This window comes from Carassius gibelio, chromosome A11, assembly GCF_023724105.1.
Source record: "Carassius gibelio isolate Cgi1373 ecotype wild population from Czech Republic chromosome A11, carGib1.2-hapl.c, whole genome shotgun sequence".
Taxonomy (NCBI): Eukaryota; Metazoa; Chordata; class Actinopteri; order Cypriniformes; family Cyprinidae; genus Carassius; species Carassius gibelio.
This window is the reverse complement of record NC_068381.1, coordinates 10,250,087-10,269,098: the sequence shown is the minus strand read 5'-3', so window position 1 is coordinate 10,269,098 and position 19,012 is coordinate 10,250,087. Positions and strand designations below refer to the sequence as shown.

The following is a 19,012-nucleotide window of genomic DNA, read 5'->3' as shown; positions in this document are numbered from 1 at the left end:
TTTTTTAACATTCTTAAAAGTTTAAACAAGCATGTTACCATTAGTTAGGCACAGTATGCAAATTTAAATTTAAATTTCTACATAAACAGATGTTTAAGACGTTAAAAGTTGCAACAAGCAAAATACAAGTTAACAAAATGATGCATTTATTTTTATTTTGATTAATATTAGATAATATCATTTTTTTATTAGAAAAATAACATTATACACTGATCAAGATTACTTAATGCTGTAATATTTGCATTTAGAAAACATTTGCATCTGTCTTTTTTAAAAAGCACTGAGGTGCCGAGGCGGTGACTCAGCACAAAGTCGTCATTTGCTCTTTTAAATCACACCAGAATTTCTCTCTCTACAACTTTTCATTCGTGCAACAATTGTTTTGAACTAGTTTCTAAAAATGCCTGACAAGCTTCCAACATCTGCACACTCAATAGCAATCAGCGAAGCGTATGGCTCGCGGTCTTAAGAGGCCCTGTCCATCATGGCGCTGGCACTGTAAACCTATTTTGGTGGAGAGCTTTTAGAGCAGACTGCGGGCCCTACATCGCTGCAATCGCCAGAGAACACTCATCGGCGGGGTGACAGGGGTGCATCTCTTATCAGCAGAGAAAGCCTATTGTCCAACCATGGGAGAGCACAGAAAGCAATTAGCTAGCAGCCCCCCTGAATAATAATGCGAGTTCATTACCTATTATCAAAGCCAGTGAATTAGCTCAGTGTCTCCAGCAGTGGGGTGTGAAATCCTCTCGCCAGCTTTATTTGCTCATTTTAATTGCCCAAGCTTGTCTGACTAAAAGATTTCACTTTTATGCACATAAAAAGGTAACAACTTTCAGCTAATGAAACATAGATGATAGATTAAAGAAGTTCACTTTAGAAACATCAACATGAAAAGCATCTGATTTGAGCAAAGTAGGTTAGATGCGGGGGCTCGTATGGTGTTGCGTGTAACCCTCTTGTCAAGAGCTTTTTGTACATCAGTCAATCAGATTACAAACAATAGGAATTAACTTTTAAGACAGGCTAACTCGCAGTGAACTAAATCTAACACTGCACCATTCTCATTTCTATTTGATGGGCTGCCATTTGAGATGGAAAAATCTTTCAATGAAAAAATACATTCAAGTACACTGAGCCAGCATCTTCCTTGCAATTCATAAAAACATGGCTGCAAACATGACCTTAAAAAAAACATGACGTTTTGGGGGAGAAAAAAGGTACATCGTGTTAACTTTTCAACTTTTCCTAATAAATCCTCAAAGAACCCATAAACAGGAAGTTAACTGATTTCAAAATGCTGTGTTAGATAAATAACATGCATCACAATAAGCTTGTCTTTTCCTTTTTATATATTTTTATTTTTTTATTAAAGTATTTCATAATTCTTTCAGCTACAAATTGGTTACCGGCATTTGATAATAATTATATTTTAATATTTAATTTATTTGATATATTTAATTGCAAATTATACCCAACATAACATTTATAAATTATTCGACATAAATTATTTAAATCATTTTAATATATACAAAAATATATTTTTTTTTAAATAAAATAAAAGTTAAGAATATAGTACTACAATATAAATTAAAGCTTTGTTCCATTAAGTTCGTTTTGATAAATAAAATTACATAAATTACGCACAAAATATATGATTCTACTCAGAAATAACACTATTCTGTCTATAAATATGAAAAAGTATAATATCTATATATAATATTCAATAAATATTATGAATTATTATAAATTTTACAAAATGTTTATTTTGCAATATATGGCACTGAATTCCTGACAATAACACTCACACAGCAGGACAATACACAATCTGCACGCTCCGAATTCTGCAAAACTGAACAGTTCCAAAAGTGTTTTTTTTTTTTTTTTTTTTTGGCTGATTTGTTGATACTCCACATCTAGACTTGGCCTGTGTAGTTTTTCAAGCAGTTTGATGGGAAACTCACCCTGATGGCTGTAGGACTGCTCAAACACGGTCTTGTAAAGGCTGCGGAAGGAGGCACTGAGATCTTCAAAGTCGGAGAAGAGCAGCTGCTTGTCGCGTTCCGGTATGCTGTACTGGGCCTGAGGTGCCTGCTGCAAGCTCATGGACTGGGACACCGATTCTGGATGACTTGTCACCTGAAGGGGGAGGAGAGGAGAATGACTGTTGTGCGAGGTGATGAACACAAGATTAGCAACAACGACAGAATTCAGCCTTGCCACTCTCAACAGCAGGGCTGCTCAGCCAGGCCCAGTGACCGGCAGATTGGAGCTCCGATAGAACATGACAGCACTGACTACAGCACTCAGCATCATGGCACAGGAAATGAACTACCAGACACACTGCAGCACAATATGAAGGAGCCAAATCAAGTGCACAAAACTCCAAATCTTGACCATTTTACGAGCACTGCTGAATTTTACGAGCACTGCTGAATTTAACCATAACCATACAGCCATGATCAAAACAGACGTATCTCCTGAGAGATCCTGAGAGTTGTTTTAACGGCTATTTATTTTGTAATTAACAGCTTTTGCGATAGTAACTGAGCAACACAACCGAAATCGACAGCAAGATCAAAAAACGAATTCGCTTGTGTGTCTAAACTCTCACATAAGTGTTTCACTCCAAACGGGATCTGCTCACTGTTTTGAGTCTGAAGAGATGCCTTTCATGCCCAGAATGAATGATTCATTGAATGGCTCCCAAGGCCTCCATAATGCTGAGCATATTTGTGGTGTACACAAGGCCAGAGGCTCTGCCATGTCTAGCTCAAGACAACAGTGTTTAACAGACTGGAGAAGCTGGCGAAACAGTAATCTGCCACTCTGAAGGAGTCTAATTCTAGCTGTCGGTGTGAACTGGTTAGGGGAAATTTATGTATCTGAACACTATGCAAGCTATTGCAAACAATTCCCACAAACAGATAATTGTTAGTGCCAGCGCTTTGTAGAGGGTCTCCCTCTTCTAACTGGTTCCAGAATTACATTACACAAAAATAGTGTGTGTGTGTGTGTGTGTGTGTGTGTGTATATATATTTAACACTGGACTGACAACCATATTCTGCTAGGGATGCACAATATTAACTTTTGGTCTACATTGATAAGCCGACTTTCATGTTATGGCTGACAACTAATATATGGCCAATATTAGTATTCCACACTATTTTGTCAGAATAAACAAAAGAAAACATTAAAAACTAAAATAAATTAGGGGTGCTCCGATCACGATCGGCCGATCGTTAATGCGCATCTCATCAGTAAAGCTGGTTTTCTAATCAGAGGTTAATTCCATCAGGTGCGTGGTTTCACATAGAGCAGCTGTTACTACACAGAGCCGTTGTTAACTGAGAAGATGAACCAAAAAACGCTGAAAATGAAGTGGATTTGCGCATCTTCTCTATTAACAACGGCTCTGTTTAGTAACAGCTGCTCTATGTGAAATAAGTCACCTGATGGAATTAACTGCTGATTAGAGAACCGGCTTTACTGACGAGATGCGCAAAACGATCGGCCGATCGTGATCGGAGCACCCCTAAAATAAATAATTGTAAATATTACACATGAATTCAGGCATCACAAAAGTATTATGCACAGTCTGTGTTACAGTATAAAATTACATTTACATTAAAGGTGACATACAATGAAAATCGGACTTTTTCCGTGTTTAAGTCTTGTAATAGGGTCTCCGGTGCATCTACCAACCCAGGAATCATTTCCACCCATAGCGCTGCCATTGTGTTTTCACAATCGACAACGATGTACCAGTTCTGACACTATGGCGAAAGTTCGACCAAAGTATGCTAAATATTCTGTATTTGTTTGCACAGTAGTTTCCCAGCTCTTCACTTTCACAGACATAACTGACTGTTTTTGTAACTCACGTGTTTTTAATCATAAACTTCTGTGTATTTGAACATTTAAGTGCAATAAGACATGGAGAATTCTGTTTAGTACTCACATGACATGACAGATGTTTTCTGTGCCTGTGCTTGAGATGTATGCGCTCAGAAAACACTATACCTGAAGTTTAAACTGATATGACTTTAAAACATAGTGTGATAGACATGTTAATCAAAACCAAACATGTTTTTTGGCACAGTATCTGGGTAATGAGATGTAATAGCACAGTCCTATTGTGGGTAAGGCGGCGGGAGGCAGCAACTCAGCATATTTCTGCTTCCGCTCACAATTTTCAAAGTGATATAATAAATAATCTGTGAGATAGTTTGAGCGTAAACTTCACAGACACATTCTGGGGACACCCGAGATTTAATACATATTGTAAAAAGGTGCACAATAGTGCTCCTTTAAAAATTAGCTGTAAAAAGACAAAAATTAACAGTGAAAAACAAAAGTAAGATGATGGAAAAAATGTAATCCAAATGTAAAAATAGGGAAAATTAACAAAAATTAACAAAATTACACATACAATATAAATATAAATATTTAAAATGAAGATAAATAAAAAAGATAATAAAAAATATATATCTTCAATATTGGCTGACAACAAGTAAGATACAGATATATTGCAGATCCCTATATTATCCTGTACTACAAATAATTGTTCATCCTATTACTGTAGCAATATCAAAACTCAACTGTAAAATCAGAGCAGGAAACAATAGTTAGCTCTAATATATATATAAAAATAAAAACTGCATAAGGAAAGTCCTGCTCACATAAAAGATTAGCAGCAGAGACTAATTGTACACAAGAATTATAAACAGTGGGAGTCCGATGACACTATGCATCACTGTAAAGATGAGCGCATTTAATTTGGTTATGTTCAAACAGACTTCAAATCAGCTGGATGGAGCAGAAATAGAGAGACAAAGACAGAGAGAGAGAGAGAGAGAGAGAGAATTGTCTGGCCCACTGAAGTGAATCTATCAGTGTCTGTGCCGGATCAATGCTGAGAGCCTGCAGCGAGAAGCATGCGGGGCTTCTAGGGGACCAAAACAAAGCAGCAGCTTCTCTAGTGGGAGGACATCAGAGGCAGCGTCTCTCTTTAGCAGCGCTCCAGCAGTATGAGCTCTGCCTTTCATTCCCTTAACCTCTGTGTCAGGACGCTCCCATGCACAGGCCTCCATACTCTGGCATTCTGACAAACGCACTGGAATCTTGCTGCTTCTCATAAAACAGCACTGCACAATAAAACTCAGCAAATTAAGAGCTCTGCTTCAGGTTCACGAGAGGTTAAGGAGCATAAAAGTTGGGACTCCTACCGGTGTGTAGCTGTGCACGCTGCCCACACTGTTGAGGTTAACAGAGGCCAGACTCTGGTCAGATAGGCTGTTGTTAAGGCTGCTTCGAGGGCTGTCACTCCCGTCCTGGTCAGGGTTGTACAATGCCACCTGGAAATCAAGAAAGGAAAAGAGTCAATGACTTATAATAGCATTTATGATAAAAATCTAGCTTAAAACACAAGTGCCAAGTTCTTAGACATGTACTTCTTGTTTTCATGTGGTTTTCACACCAAAATTTTTTTAACACACATTCATTTCTAAAATTAGTGGCGATTAATCCCACCTAACATTAAAGTTTTTCCAATATACTTTTATTTTTCAATAATTTAACATTCAATCTTCAAATGAATGTAGAAAAAACAAAAACAGTCTATTTTTTAAATATTTGTTTAGTGGCATCATCTTTATGTCTGAAAGCGAGTATCACTGATACCAATAATACTGGTGTCTCTAGGAAATAGTTTTTTTCTTCAAATATTTAACCATTGACTATAGCCATTCAACACTGCAGCAGCTATGACTGAGATCTATAACGGAGACTAAAAAACAACAACTTCTCATTTAAAGGAACTTCATAAAAAAAAGAAAACAATCTTCACATGAATCCATTATAATAAATGTCATATGTAGTAGGAGGAGTGCTGAGGAAAAGAAGCCAATCAAACAGAACCCATTTGATTTCAAAAGTCTTGAGAGGAATTCTTTTCCCTTTTCCATTACAGTAATGGTTGTGTCACATATGTACACCAGTACAGCAGTGTGTGCGCCCCACACTGTGGCTTATATAGAGGGAGCGTGGCTGGTGGCCAGCAAGATGATCTGCTGTGTCAGACGGCTGAGAGGGGAGTACTCTCCTTCAGCAAAGGTCACGATGCTGGCAGCGCTGAAACGGTCAACTCTTACAATGCAAATTGGTTTGGGACAGCTCACAAAGGTCCCAAATACTACAGAGACCCTGACCTTTCTATGTGCAGTGTTGAATGCGCAGTTTTACGAAGCGGAAGAACCTCCACTTCAAAATGATAATTCCAATTATCATTTGAAAAGCTGAACTGCAAATATGTGCTGGTTGCAAAATGAGAATAAATAAGGCATTGGAGGGATGGTATGGGAATGAATATAATGAGCTCCTGGGAGAATAGTTCTACAATGAGTTCGGCGTGGTAGGAAAGGATGAATGGAATCGCAACAATGCTGGCCATGCTCACATCACACGCCACGTGTCTTGGCAGCAGCAGCGCAGTACTAAAACTAGGGCTGCACGATTAATCGAAATAGAATCGAAATCGTGTTTTGAAGGAGCTGCAAATAAGAAAAATTCTTATTCTTTTAGTGAAGCATGGTTCTGTGATCAGCAGTTAATCTCCATCCAAAGGCCAGAGGGCGCTCTTGCGCTGAAACCAAGAAAATGCCTACAGTGGTAGCTATATAAACAAAAGATTTTACAGCTTTATTAATTCTACATGACTAATAAACACAGGACTACGACAAAATATGTGACCCAGGACCACAAAACATCTTCAGTGTCAATTTTTCAAAAATTAAGATTTATACATCACCTGAAAGATGAATAAATAAGCTTTCCATTGATGTATGGTTTATTAGGGTTGGACGATATTAGCTGAGATACAAATATAAAAAAATCTGGAATCTGAGGGTGCAAGAAAATCGAAATACTGAGAAAATCGCCCTTGAAGTTGTCCAGATGAATTCTTAGCAATGCATATTACTAATCAAAAATTAAGTTTTGATATATTTATGGTAGGAAACTTACAAAATATTTTCATGGAACATGATCTTTACTTAATATCCTAATGATTTTTGGCACAGAAGAACAATAATTTTTAACCATACAATTTTTTTTTGGCTATCGCTAAAACTATACCCCAGTGACCAGGGTCACGTACGGTTTATTGGAGTTCTTATTATTATAATTTTCATTAAAATAAAGTATATTTATAATGCAATGCCTTTATCACTGCTTAGAATACTATGAAATATGTTGCATGCCTTATTATGTCTAAGAAGCCACATCTCACAGAAGAATAAGAATTTATTTCAAAACACTTGACTGACGTTATGAAGTGAGTTTGGATTAAAAAAAATTATTAAATTAGGTACTTTAACATGCTTTCAGATGGAGCAGCATTTACTACACAGCGCTGTAGTTCAATGAGAAGCTTTGCAAACAGCTGTCATTACTGCGAACGATTTTTACGATTTCACAATCCTGCAATAAAATCAGCAATTATTTTGCTTAATTAAACCAATAGGGTCCAAAAAACAAAACCCTATCGGCTTCCATTGTATGGACATTTTCAAAGACCTAGGGTTAACTATATTTCAATAGTGAAAGGCCCAAAAGATTTTTGGTTGCTGCAAGAGATACAGCAAATGCGTTGGTCCTGTTCCCCCTTGACTCAGCGCGACAGCAGATAGAAAGACATTACAGATCACGGTCTCTTACAGAGAATTATCATTCAAGCAGAATAAATGTTTCATCAATCCTATTATTCCCTGTTCATCAAAAGAGCGGAGCATAACGGTTGCCAGGGCTGCACTGGATTGAGGGTGGATGGGGGGTTAATGTCATAGAATGATTTGCATATTATAACTCTTCACTCTTTCAGCTATGTTTAGGCCTGGGAACAGTACATTACCAGAACAACTAACCCTGTGTGCAACTAAACTCAGGCATGTCAAAAATTCACTCACGCAGAAAACAGTTACAATTATAATCAAAACCCGGTGTGAAGAACAAGTATAAATGTTATATGTAATTAAGTCATAAAAGAGGCTTTTAGCCATAAGCCTTTCACCACAATCTATTTTTACTCCCTGTATCCATAAAGTATGATTTAAAGACCTCATCACACTGTGGTTTGTTCAAGGCCCAAAACGTAGACGCCTACATACTAACACTGTGTGCACGTCCGCACACACACATAGGCATGCACAGTGGGAAAGTAACATGCAGAAAGAAGGTAAGGGGTGAACAAATCCATTGCAAATACTCCTGTGTGTTTGCTGCATTGGAAAAGGAGCACTATATTTAGCCGTGAATTAAAGTCGAAAGCCAGTGGAGACTTTCATACGGGCGACTAATCTGCAGCATGAGACAAGGATTATGAAATCAAAGAGAAATCCACCCAGGTGTCTCTAACAATAACTCGCATTCAAAAGAAAAATTCTACTTCTACACAATTTTTAGACAATGTTAGAAAAGAATGAAAGAGGAAATTCAATTCAATTCAATTAATTTTTTGTTACAATCTTATATATAAAATTTTGATTACTTAATTTCTCCTGTGCATTTTAAAGAAAAATTTAGAAAGGTAAGAAGCTTTAACCTAACCTAGAAGGTTCCAGCTTCAATCCATTTTACATTAATTGATATAATACAAATATAAAAAAATATTCAAAAATACATATAACAAAAACATCATAAAATTACATAAATTATATATTATACATATATATACACAAACAAACACACATCAGATATTTATTTTGATTTATTTAGAAACATTTAAAATTCACTTTTTATGCACAAGATTATTAAAGCTCAGTACAGAGTATCATCATATTTCAATTTCAAAATATAATAAATGTAAATACAAATATAAATAATAAAAAATAATAAAAATATCTAAATATTTAAAATAATATTATAAAAAATATTTAAATATGCTAACTTACTGGCAATAAGATTGTAGTACACTCAGTTAAACTTCTCTTTAATTAATCTTTTAATTTAATTTATTTAACTCACTCTCTTTAAAACAGACTATCCCCCGGTTTCACAGACAAGGCTTAAGCCTAGTCCCAGACTAAGATGCAAACCAGTAATATTTATTTCTAAGGCATGTTTATAAAAACGACTTAAATTTATATGTCTCTGAACTCTGGTCTAATCCTATCTTAATTAAGCCCTGTCTGTGAAACCAGGCCTATAAATCTGTCAGAGGGAGAAAGAGAGATTGCTCAGTCACAGCCAGGCTTTCCTTCTCCATGTTGTGCATCATAGGTGCTATCCCAGTGGCCTGCACTAGCAGGTGGGAAAGTATGAGAAAGAGGGAATTCCTGTGGCTTGGCATGAAGTGCTCAATAGGCGTGGCATGTTCTCTGTTTACAGGGCCCACACTGAGAAACAGCATCTCCAAGGAGCCACCAAACCCTGCTGTCTTGTTTTTGCTCTCCTGTGTGTTTGCTTTCTAGTTTATCAACGTTTCGAGTTGGAGGGCAAAGAAAGCATATCCTCATGGGATAACCCCCGAAATCCCACTATAGGTGGATTTTGAAATTCTTCCCATATGAAGAATAACTTAAGCTTGCATTTTTTTAAACCATTGTAAAAGAGGATACGTCTGTTGGAGTTGTGCTAAAACAACAATCAATGTTACAATAAAAGAATCAATAAAATGAATCATGGTTTATTGTGTTGACATAATAGGATGTGTTCCAAAACCAAGCAAACTAAGCAATCATAGAAGGGATCTTAGAAATGCCCTGGAAGATTCAAAAGATACCTTCTTTTGGTCAAAATCACATTTGCTAAGACCGTTCTAATATTTGCATGGTATTTATCTTTACACATATTACAGCCTCACTTTTTTATTTGGAAAAGTGTCAAATAAGGTTGTATTTTAGTTAGAACAACTCACTTTTGCAGAGAATTGTTGTAGGAAATATAACAATTCTATATAACTGTATAACTAAATACCATATACAGTACCATATTGCATTTCTATCCAAATGAACAGATCACTAAACTTACTATAATTCAATTTAAATGAATTCCACATTCCCCCTTAGTCCTCATCTTAAACGCCATACTCAATGTGAAATACTATTGGTTTAATGCCTGAAGTAAATTAATAACTGATGCTTTGGGGCTTTGTAAAAGCACTCCAGAGAGAGCGAGCAGACTGCACCAGGCCAAGAGTGGAGGGCTTAAGGTTAAAAAGCCCATTTAAATTTCAGAGTGTTTTGCTCCATTCCTTTTTACACACTTCTCCATGAAGTCATGCCACGGAGGGCGAGATACGGTGTGAGACACTCTGGGTGCTCTGCCTAGAAGACTTCTAAACACTGAACAAACTCATTCTCTAGCAGAAAAGTACTGCAACCATTCAGCACCACTATACAAGCTTTTATAGATGCAGTACAAGTGTAACATAACTTTCACTTTAAAGGAATATTCTGCATTCAGCACATATTAAGCTTTCTTGTGTCCACTGTCTGTATAAAGCACTGCTACCAAAGTCAGTTTCAAACCAAACAGATTGGTCAACATAGCAAAATTTTGGTGAGTGATAGCATACATCCTTGGATGCTACTCCTTCAGTCATTTTGCAATGCCTGGAGCTCTTAGCCAGGAGGTTGCATCATCAGATGGTTACCAACGATCATCAAGTGTTTCAACCCTTAACCATAACACTCTCCTGTTGGCAGGTCAGCAGTGGTGGCCAGGCACTACTCACTCCCTCCTGGCTGCCAGCTCACGTCCTCCCTCCTATTCCAAATCCAACAGGACAAACTTGAATTCACTGCAATATCTGATAAGGAAAATATTTTTCCCTCATGCCAAAATCCTGATACCGTATATTCCTATTAAAATTATTGAACTGAACAACGGTAAATGCAACCTCAACTTTTGTTGATTACCAACATTTCTTTTGATCCAACCCTTTTTTACTCTTTAAAAAGGCAAAAATAAAGGTTACAGTGAGGGTTTAAAATTTACATTTTTGAGGATTTAAAAGCAGAAATGTGAATTAAAAATGTATTTTTAAAAGTACTTACATACATTTTTCTTGTGTACTTTTTAATCCGTAAATTTGTAGACAATTTTTATATTCATTTTAGTTTTAGTTCAGTGTTTGTGCTGCTATGGCAACAAATTTGTTAAATTAACACATTTATGACTTGCGGCTATACTGAGTGTGAGTATTTTAATGTTTAACCTCCATTTTTGCTTTTTTTAAAGAAAAGGAGGGATTATCACAGAGTCAACGAGAACCATAAAAGCAAACCATACTCAAAGATGAAGAATACTGTATTCTTACACTGCTTTATACGTTGTGAAGGCACACACCTGACATTTTGCACTCAACAGATAAATAGAATAAGGTATAAGCAATTCACAATACACCGCATATGCACCATTAAGAGGATTTGTATACGTAATGCCAGCCCAATATAGATGAGAACTGATGTCAGTTTACTCAGCGTCCATGTAAACAAAAGCATCACATGTCAGTCCTGTTAAGAAGTGCATGTATATAGTCATGGCAGGATAAACACAGATGTAAACTGGGTATGTAGACTGCTGGTGTCAGCTGTGAAAAGAGAAACACAGCCAGGACTTGTGCAGTTGAAGACTGAAGGCTACCTTGTTAGTCACAGTGTTGATTGCCAGCGTTGGAGAGGCACTTCCAGAGATGATGCAGTCCATTCCCAAGTTATCTGATTCTAGGCTGTAGGGCGTGGACGCCTGCGGGAAGACAAAAAAGACATAGTCAGCCAACCAGGATGTAGATGATGAGCAATGTGAAGTGACTTAGATTTCTATTCAAAGGCGTTTAGCATTACTCTGGTGAAAGAAATTTAAAAGCATAAGCAGTGAGCATCTATCAACAAAAGAGCAACACATTTTATTTAGGTCAAAATTGGAGGCATTCTGGGAAAGAGATGAGCAGGAGAGAGGAGAGGCTCCCTATGCTCTGTCTGCTCTTGCTGGGGTAAAAGATAACTTCAGCACGCCTGTCTCCCAAAACTGCTTATTATAAGAGGATTGCCTGGCAAGTGGCAACAATGCGATTTTTAATTTGTGATAAACATAAATGTGATTTTGCTAAGTCACAATTTTTAATGTCAAAGAATTTCTTAAACAAGACAGCAGGAGGATGAGAGAGAAACAGAGAGAGAGCGAGAGAGTGTGTATAATGAAGTATAGTCTTAATAGTGAGTGTCACACTCTGCACAGACAGAATTCCCACTTATTTTTTGCATGCAGGGTCAGGCTGAGAGAGAATGGATCTAATTGGAGGTTTTTGATGTGAGTGAAGTGAGTGTCAGTATGAAAAATGTTTGTGTGTGGCCTGAGGGCAGAGCTGTGTGCTGAGAGAATGATACTCTCACTGGAGTCTGGAGTGTGGCAATTAGAAATGACACCAGCCTAACTGGCTGACCATACAGAAGAAAACACGCCACCAACTCAACACACGAGGTCAATTAGGCTATCAGGCTCATGTATGATGTAGTTTGATTAGAATGCAGTTTGATTGTTTGAGACATCGGGCAAAAAATGCCCCTCTGTGGATTTTTGTTTTATATTTTAATCATATTATACATTTAAGTAACACTGCACATGGAAGCATGCTGTTTTTCCTGAATATCTTTGTGATGATTAATTTATTGATTAAATGAACAAATTTGACAAAAAGATGATGCGTGCATCTAATACTGTTAGAAAAATTCCTCTTATAAAGGTAAACATTTCCCTGGAAATCAAATTAAGAGGACAAATGTTTCCCCTTAATGGATTAGTTCATTTCTGCAACTGCTGTGAACATAATCACGCACAGAATATGAAGCATATAAAATAACAAAATTCTTGTAAAAAGAGATATAATTTTAATATCACATAAGAAAATTTTGTCATTGTTTACCCTCATATCATGCTAAATCTGCATGACTTGTGTGACACACAAAAGTTGATTATGATATTTTGGTGTCTGTTGCTAAAGCAACTATCTCAAGCTAACAATTTTTTCTCATTGTGCTTGTGACTGTGATTTAGCAGTCTGATGCCCTGATAAATAACATGCTTCTTCCCAAATGCTCTTTTCATCTCTATGGCTTCCCGTCATGGTTATATGTCTACATGTCTTCAATCCCCTCCCCTTGTTCTCACTATGTACTCTTTCAGTTCGGCTGCCTCCAATCCACAATGCAGAGTTGGACAAAATGATGCAAGATGCCTCTGAGCCAGGTCAACCTCGGAGGCCAGCGTCGAGTGCAGCAGAGATGTATATTCCGGTGAGCAGTGCTCATAAATAATGGAAGGAAAAAGCTCTGGCTGAAAATAACCGGCGCAGAAACTCTGCATTAATTGATGTTTGCTAAAAAATGACTGCAGAATGCATCGTATGTAAAGGCTGCCTGGGGCACAGTTTATTAATAAGCTGGACCCCCTCTACAAGATAAACTGAGCCACACTGAGTAAGACAGCTTTATAAAAAGATATGAACACGCAATCAGCAAACCTGTGCATGGCACGACTGTAAAGCACAGACATAAAACAAAGCCAGTGTTCTCGAATCAGGAAATATTCAGTGCTGTCTCACTCTTTTCTATCAACACACCAAACCCATGCTGTCACATATTTCTGGCCTTGTAAAAAAGCAAAAACTCAAAGGCAGCACCATGCTAAGGTAGACTGACTCCAGGCTAATGCTGATGAAAAAAGAGAGACTTGGGCAATAACTTTTTTTTTGGGGGGGGGGGGGGTGTCAATGTCAAAACTAAGTCATACTATATAAACTGTAAATCTTATGAGTAGTTGCTTGGTTGGTTTTGTTTGTAGCTCTTTCCAAAAGATCAAAAACGTGCAATGAGCAATCAACACACATCGAGGGAGAAACGATGTGGTTTTCTGCAGAATATTTAAGTTTGGAAAGATGAACTTTACTACTATAGGCTTACATTTTCTCCCCTATAATCTTTTATCCTTCAAAAATCTGTTTTTACAGCAGGGACCCATAAGTGGTCCTCACTACATACTAAAACAACACACACACAAAGACCTGGAAAGTACATTTTTATATTGATTTTTCAGTCATTTTATATTGATTTTTGATTTAGTTATTCAAAGCTCTTAAATATATTTATTGGTCGAAATGTAAAAAGTAATTCACAAACAAATTTGAACAGGGAGAGTGAGACTTTTGCTACTTTTGCGGTTTTATGCTATTTGATCACTCCCAGATTTGAAGTAATGAGCTGAAATTTGGCCTTAGAAAGTCTCTGTCTGAAAACCGACCAACAGGGGGTCTTTGAGGACACACACATACACGCACACAAAACACACATACAAACTTTCACTCACCCGCTCTCCAGACCGTGGCCTCTTCTTGGGTCGTGTGGGCAGTGTGTCCTCCTTTGGATTTGTGTCGATTGCCCAGTACGAACCCTAAAACAGGATGAGAACGAATATTAGTCCCAAAGCAAGTCATCATACTCTAAAAAAGTGGTCAGCTTAAAGCCATTCAATAAAACTTTGATAAAAAGCAGAGCATGAAAATCAGCGGGGGTTCCAATAAAAAAAAAAAAAAAAACGTCTGTTTTTGTTCAGTATCAGAGACTGGACGCATTCACCATCAAACACGTTCAACTTTTAGTTCATCAAAGTTCCAGAAAGCTCATTTGTAAGCCCATCACGTAGGAAGGAAATTCACGGAGCTATATGTCGAGGTGAGAAGAAGTTGGGTCTTTCGCTACAGCCGTTTCTTGCACTCTCCACTTCGCATTTCTCCTGAGCCTTGGCAGAAGCTGGTAAAATGTTAAGCCCCTCCTGTAGCCCCTGTTCCTCAGCTGCAGGTTTATCGATTGCTCCTGTTCAGGGCTGGACACAGAAGTGTTGGATTTCTGGTCAGGCCTGAGCTCTGATAATCAGGCAGAAAATAGCACACCTTGGTTTGGGGCTGCTGGTATCCAAGCACCCAAGACCCTGGCTAAATAATTTATCTTTGCGTTCTTCCGGTTTAATTTATTTTTCAATAGTGCTGCTCTTCCCAGAACCTAAAGGCAACTCTGGCCACGAAGTTAGGCAAAAAGAAATTAACCTCCAGGCTTGGGTTTTATTTTAAAATATTTCATATTATATGGGATAAGATCTCAATTGTCCAGGGAGGGTGCGATCAAGACCTTTAAAATTACTTGTGCACAGCTTGTGCGTTGCACCCAAGCAAGAAGAATAATTGAAAATCACCAAAGGATTTGTCTAGATAGCATGCTTCAGGATCCTCAAACGTTTGGCCTCCAAAGACATATTGATAAAATGATGTAAATTTCTGCATTTAAACAGCAATACAGCACAGGTTACTAGTCACTGAGTTACTAGGCAATGAGCAAAGCTCCAGTACCCCACTATTTTTTGGAGTCTATTCCAGGGATTTCACAGCAAAACCCACCCAACTTCTACTCAAAAACAAGCCCAGTCGCTTTTCAAGGGCGATCCCCCAGTAAAAACTGCGTTTCAGGGGGTAAAATGCTATTTTTTTTTATTTGGTTCTCCTGGTAAGAGTAGCATTTCAGGGATAAATATCAAGTTACTGGGCTCACTTCAACCCTCGGACGTAAAAAACATTGTCAACAACATTGCTAAAGTAGCTAAATTCCATGGACTTGGCAACACTTTGGTGTTGGTGCGCGATGTCCAGGCACTTTCCGAAATTCTTTTGGCTTGCTTCTGTTGGCTATTTACAACCCCCAGTTTCACAATAATGTAGAGACGGTATGACTAATTCACACACGCAATCACTCGTACTGGTACTGTTTACCTTTAATCTTTATTTATCTCTACACCAAGCAATAATATGTAAGAAATGTTACGAACATAGATTAAATAACTGCTGATAGTGAGCTATGATCGCTCTTTCAATAGGAAAAAATATCCCACCAATAATAGTCGATCTCATCCATCTGGCTGAGGCCAGTCTAAAAAGACGCTCAGGACAGTTGACAGAACGCTGCTGCGTGTCGACACGAAAGTGTATCATTTTCACATGTTATTAAGCCTTTCCACTTGCAAATGTAACCATTCAAAAGATGTTTAAAGCATTCAAACACAAGACGCGGAAAAGCTGAACTGAGTAGCTGCCTGGTTACTGTTTTAATATGTTGGCTAACGTTACATGAAGATGAAGAATTCTGTCAGGCTATTGATTGATTTTCCCCAGCTAAATTTAATAAATAAGCATTGGCTGACATTGACTGTCTTCTTTTTTCTAAATGATCATCTAAGATTAAACGATAATGCAAAGCAAGCATACCTTGTTTTGTTTTTTACCTATTTTTTGCAGAATTCATTGAGGGATTTGACGGTGTCCTTCATAGAATAAGTATGTAGGCTATCATATACAGTACATGCATGCTGCAAAAGGTTTTTTTTTTTTTTTTACCATTTTTTGGGGGTTTTCTTGCTTTTAGTCTAGCTATTATTCGGATACAAACTTCAGTTTAAATGACAGTCAAATTAGTCGTTGTGCACATCCCTAATATATAGGGGTGCATGATAAATATCGGCCAATAACCGGCTTTACTGACGATATTTATTGTGCACCCCTACTAATATATATATATACACACACACACACACACGCATATATGGTCAGTTTGGAGAGCAAACTAGAAAATATTTACTAGCCAATGGTGATTCAAATGCAAAGGTGTCCATAGAGGGTTTTATACACACATGTAAATCCCAAATTGAATAATAAATGTATTTATGCAATTAATGTTCCCTAATGCAATGACTTCGATAGAGTGAAGCATCAAGCAATAGCATTAGCCACAATAATATGCTGCATTCAAGTCAAACTTTGTAACATGATGCTTAAAAAAAAAAATTTAAACAATTTTAACTTGCCATGGATTACCCAGGAATATGTATAAGAGTGTTGTGATATGTGCAGCATGTCAAAAGCATATCATGACATTAAGAGAATAAATAATCATACTGTACACATTATCTATTCTATGCAAATTAATAAACAGCACACAGCACTTGAGTTGAGAGGAGTGCTCATGTGAGTCATGTGAAAGGGTCATAAGTTTCTTTATAAATTCTAATATAGCACAAAGCAGCCTAACAATGTTAAATGTTACAGGTAGTGAGTGCTCCCACACAATAAACAAACTAGGTAAGTACGTACAGCTACTCCCCAACAAAGAGTTTAACAAATAGAGTAACATGATCTTCAGAGTGCATTGCCATTTATGCATTATATTCCAGCATTAGACCAGCAAAGTTCATAACGTGCAGGAAAAATTCACTTGTATTAAACATTTTCATGTTCTTTATTTCAATTTAAATACTCATGTTCCTGTAATTGATGCAGTGACGATGAAGGACAGCTGAAGGTGACAGAGAATGCAAGCAGTCTACTAGACTTAGTAGATGTAATTTAAATTGAAACTACTGCAAGACACTTTCACTGTGGAAGGGGAGGCTGAGCAGCTTTTCTTTTAATTAGCTGAAAAATCTTGGAAAACTGAAAACCCCTGGGAGGGGAGTTATCTGTAGGTTGCAACACAATCCCTAAAGAGAAAGCAACGTTTAAAGAAATCTATGAAAACGGTTTACATGAATCTGAAATATAGGGCAATATAATAAAATTGTATTTGGCTACTTCTTTAGATTATACATTTCGGCTGAACCCCAAACTTAACAGCTATTAAAGTAATAAGCTAAAGAACATTAATTTGGGCTGCTCGGTTATGGCAAAAATAATAAACATGTAAACACGATTATTTAACACGATTATGAGGGGCCATATGACCACAAGTTTATATGAGTGACTTATTTAAAGATATATTTCCTGTTAAATAAGGTTGCTCTGACATCTACAGACCAGCGGAATTTCAAACAAACAAAAAGTCCCTTATTGAAAATAATTGAACTGTCCATAATAAAAAAAAAGCAGAGGACAAATACAAGAGAATAAGAAGACACAAATGAAACAAACTGTGCTTTGTTTTTTTTTTTTATGAAAGTCTCAAGCAGTATGATTATTTCATTATTCATTATACTATTTATTATTAATGTCTCATTTCAGTTTTAGTTTGGCTCTAGTTTTGTATTTATTGCAGTTTATATGAAAAGGTTCATGTGGCATGGTACAGCCTACAGAAATGAATAATCAAACATAAAACATAGCCCACTGTCACTTTAAGAGCCGCACGGATCCAAATTACTTTTAAACGCATATTTTAATAAAAAATTATTTACGTCCATTACATGACCGATGAAGGTATAAAAGAATAATCACCATGTGCAGCATTTTGATATTTTTGCATGTATTTGAGCATTTAGACGCGCACCTTGAACTAAATGATGACTTTGCATGACCGTGTTCTGTTCTGTCTCTGAGCACATATCTCTTCCTGAGGAGCAGCGCAAGTTCTCTTTTACGCTTTTAACATAATCAAATACACTTTTTATTAAAATTAAGCACGTCCCATTTTGCAAATGTCATGTTACATGATTTTACCGATTTTGCACAGGAAATTTGGCTTTTATGGAGGAATGAAAGCGCAGCGCTGCAAAAGGGGGCGGAATGGGGCACAATAATCATTTTATCTCGATTGTTGCATTTTCATAATCGTCGGAGTCCAAAATCGAAATTGATTAATTTTTTTCGATTAATTGCACAGCCCTAACATTAATACACCTCCCTTCACAATGACCATCCCAAATACAGTAATTAAAGGATAGTTCACATAAAAAAATATATTTTTCAAAATGGACTAGTAAAGTAAATTTATAACATTTAATTTTGTAAGCGACTTACAAATGAGAACAATATAAATATATTACATACTATTGTTCAAAGTTTAGGGCTGGATTAGCATTAAACTGATAATCAGATAAAGGATCATGTGACAATGATGTCTGGAATAACGTCTGCTTTAATATATGAAAAAAAATATTAAAATAGAAAAGAGATTATTTAAATTAATATTTCACAAGATTACT

The 19,012-nt window shown here is 36.9% G+C and overlaps 1 protein-coding gene across 1 annotated transcript in view; it reads right to left on the bottom strand.

Annotated features, from left to right (window-relative positions):
* The window catches only part of LOC128022284 (forkhead box protein J3), a 91,985-nt gene that overhangs the window by 7,590 nt on the left and 65,383 nt on the right, over positions 1–19,012 (bottom strand). Inside the window, exons 4-7 of the mRNA XM_052609659.1 lie at positions 14,363–14,446; positions 11,645–11,746; positions 5,230–5,358; positions 1,965–2,139 (exon numbers count right to left, since the gene is read on the bottom strand). Of these exons, the coding sequence (XP_052465619.1) occupies positions 1,965–2,139; positions 5,230–5,358; positions 11,645–11,746; positions 14,363–14,446 (490 nt within the window). The remainder of the gene's footprint in view (positions 1–1,964; positions 2,140–5,229; positions 5,359–11,644; positions 11,747–14,362; positions 14,447–19,012) is intronic.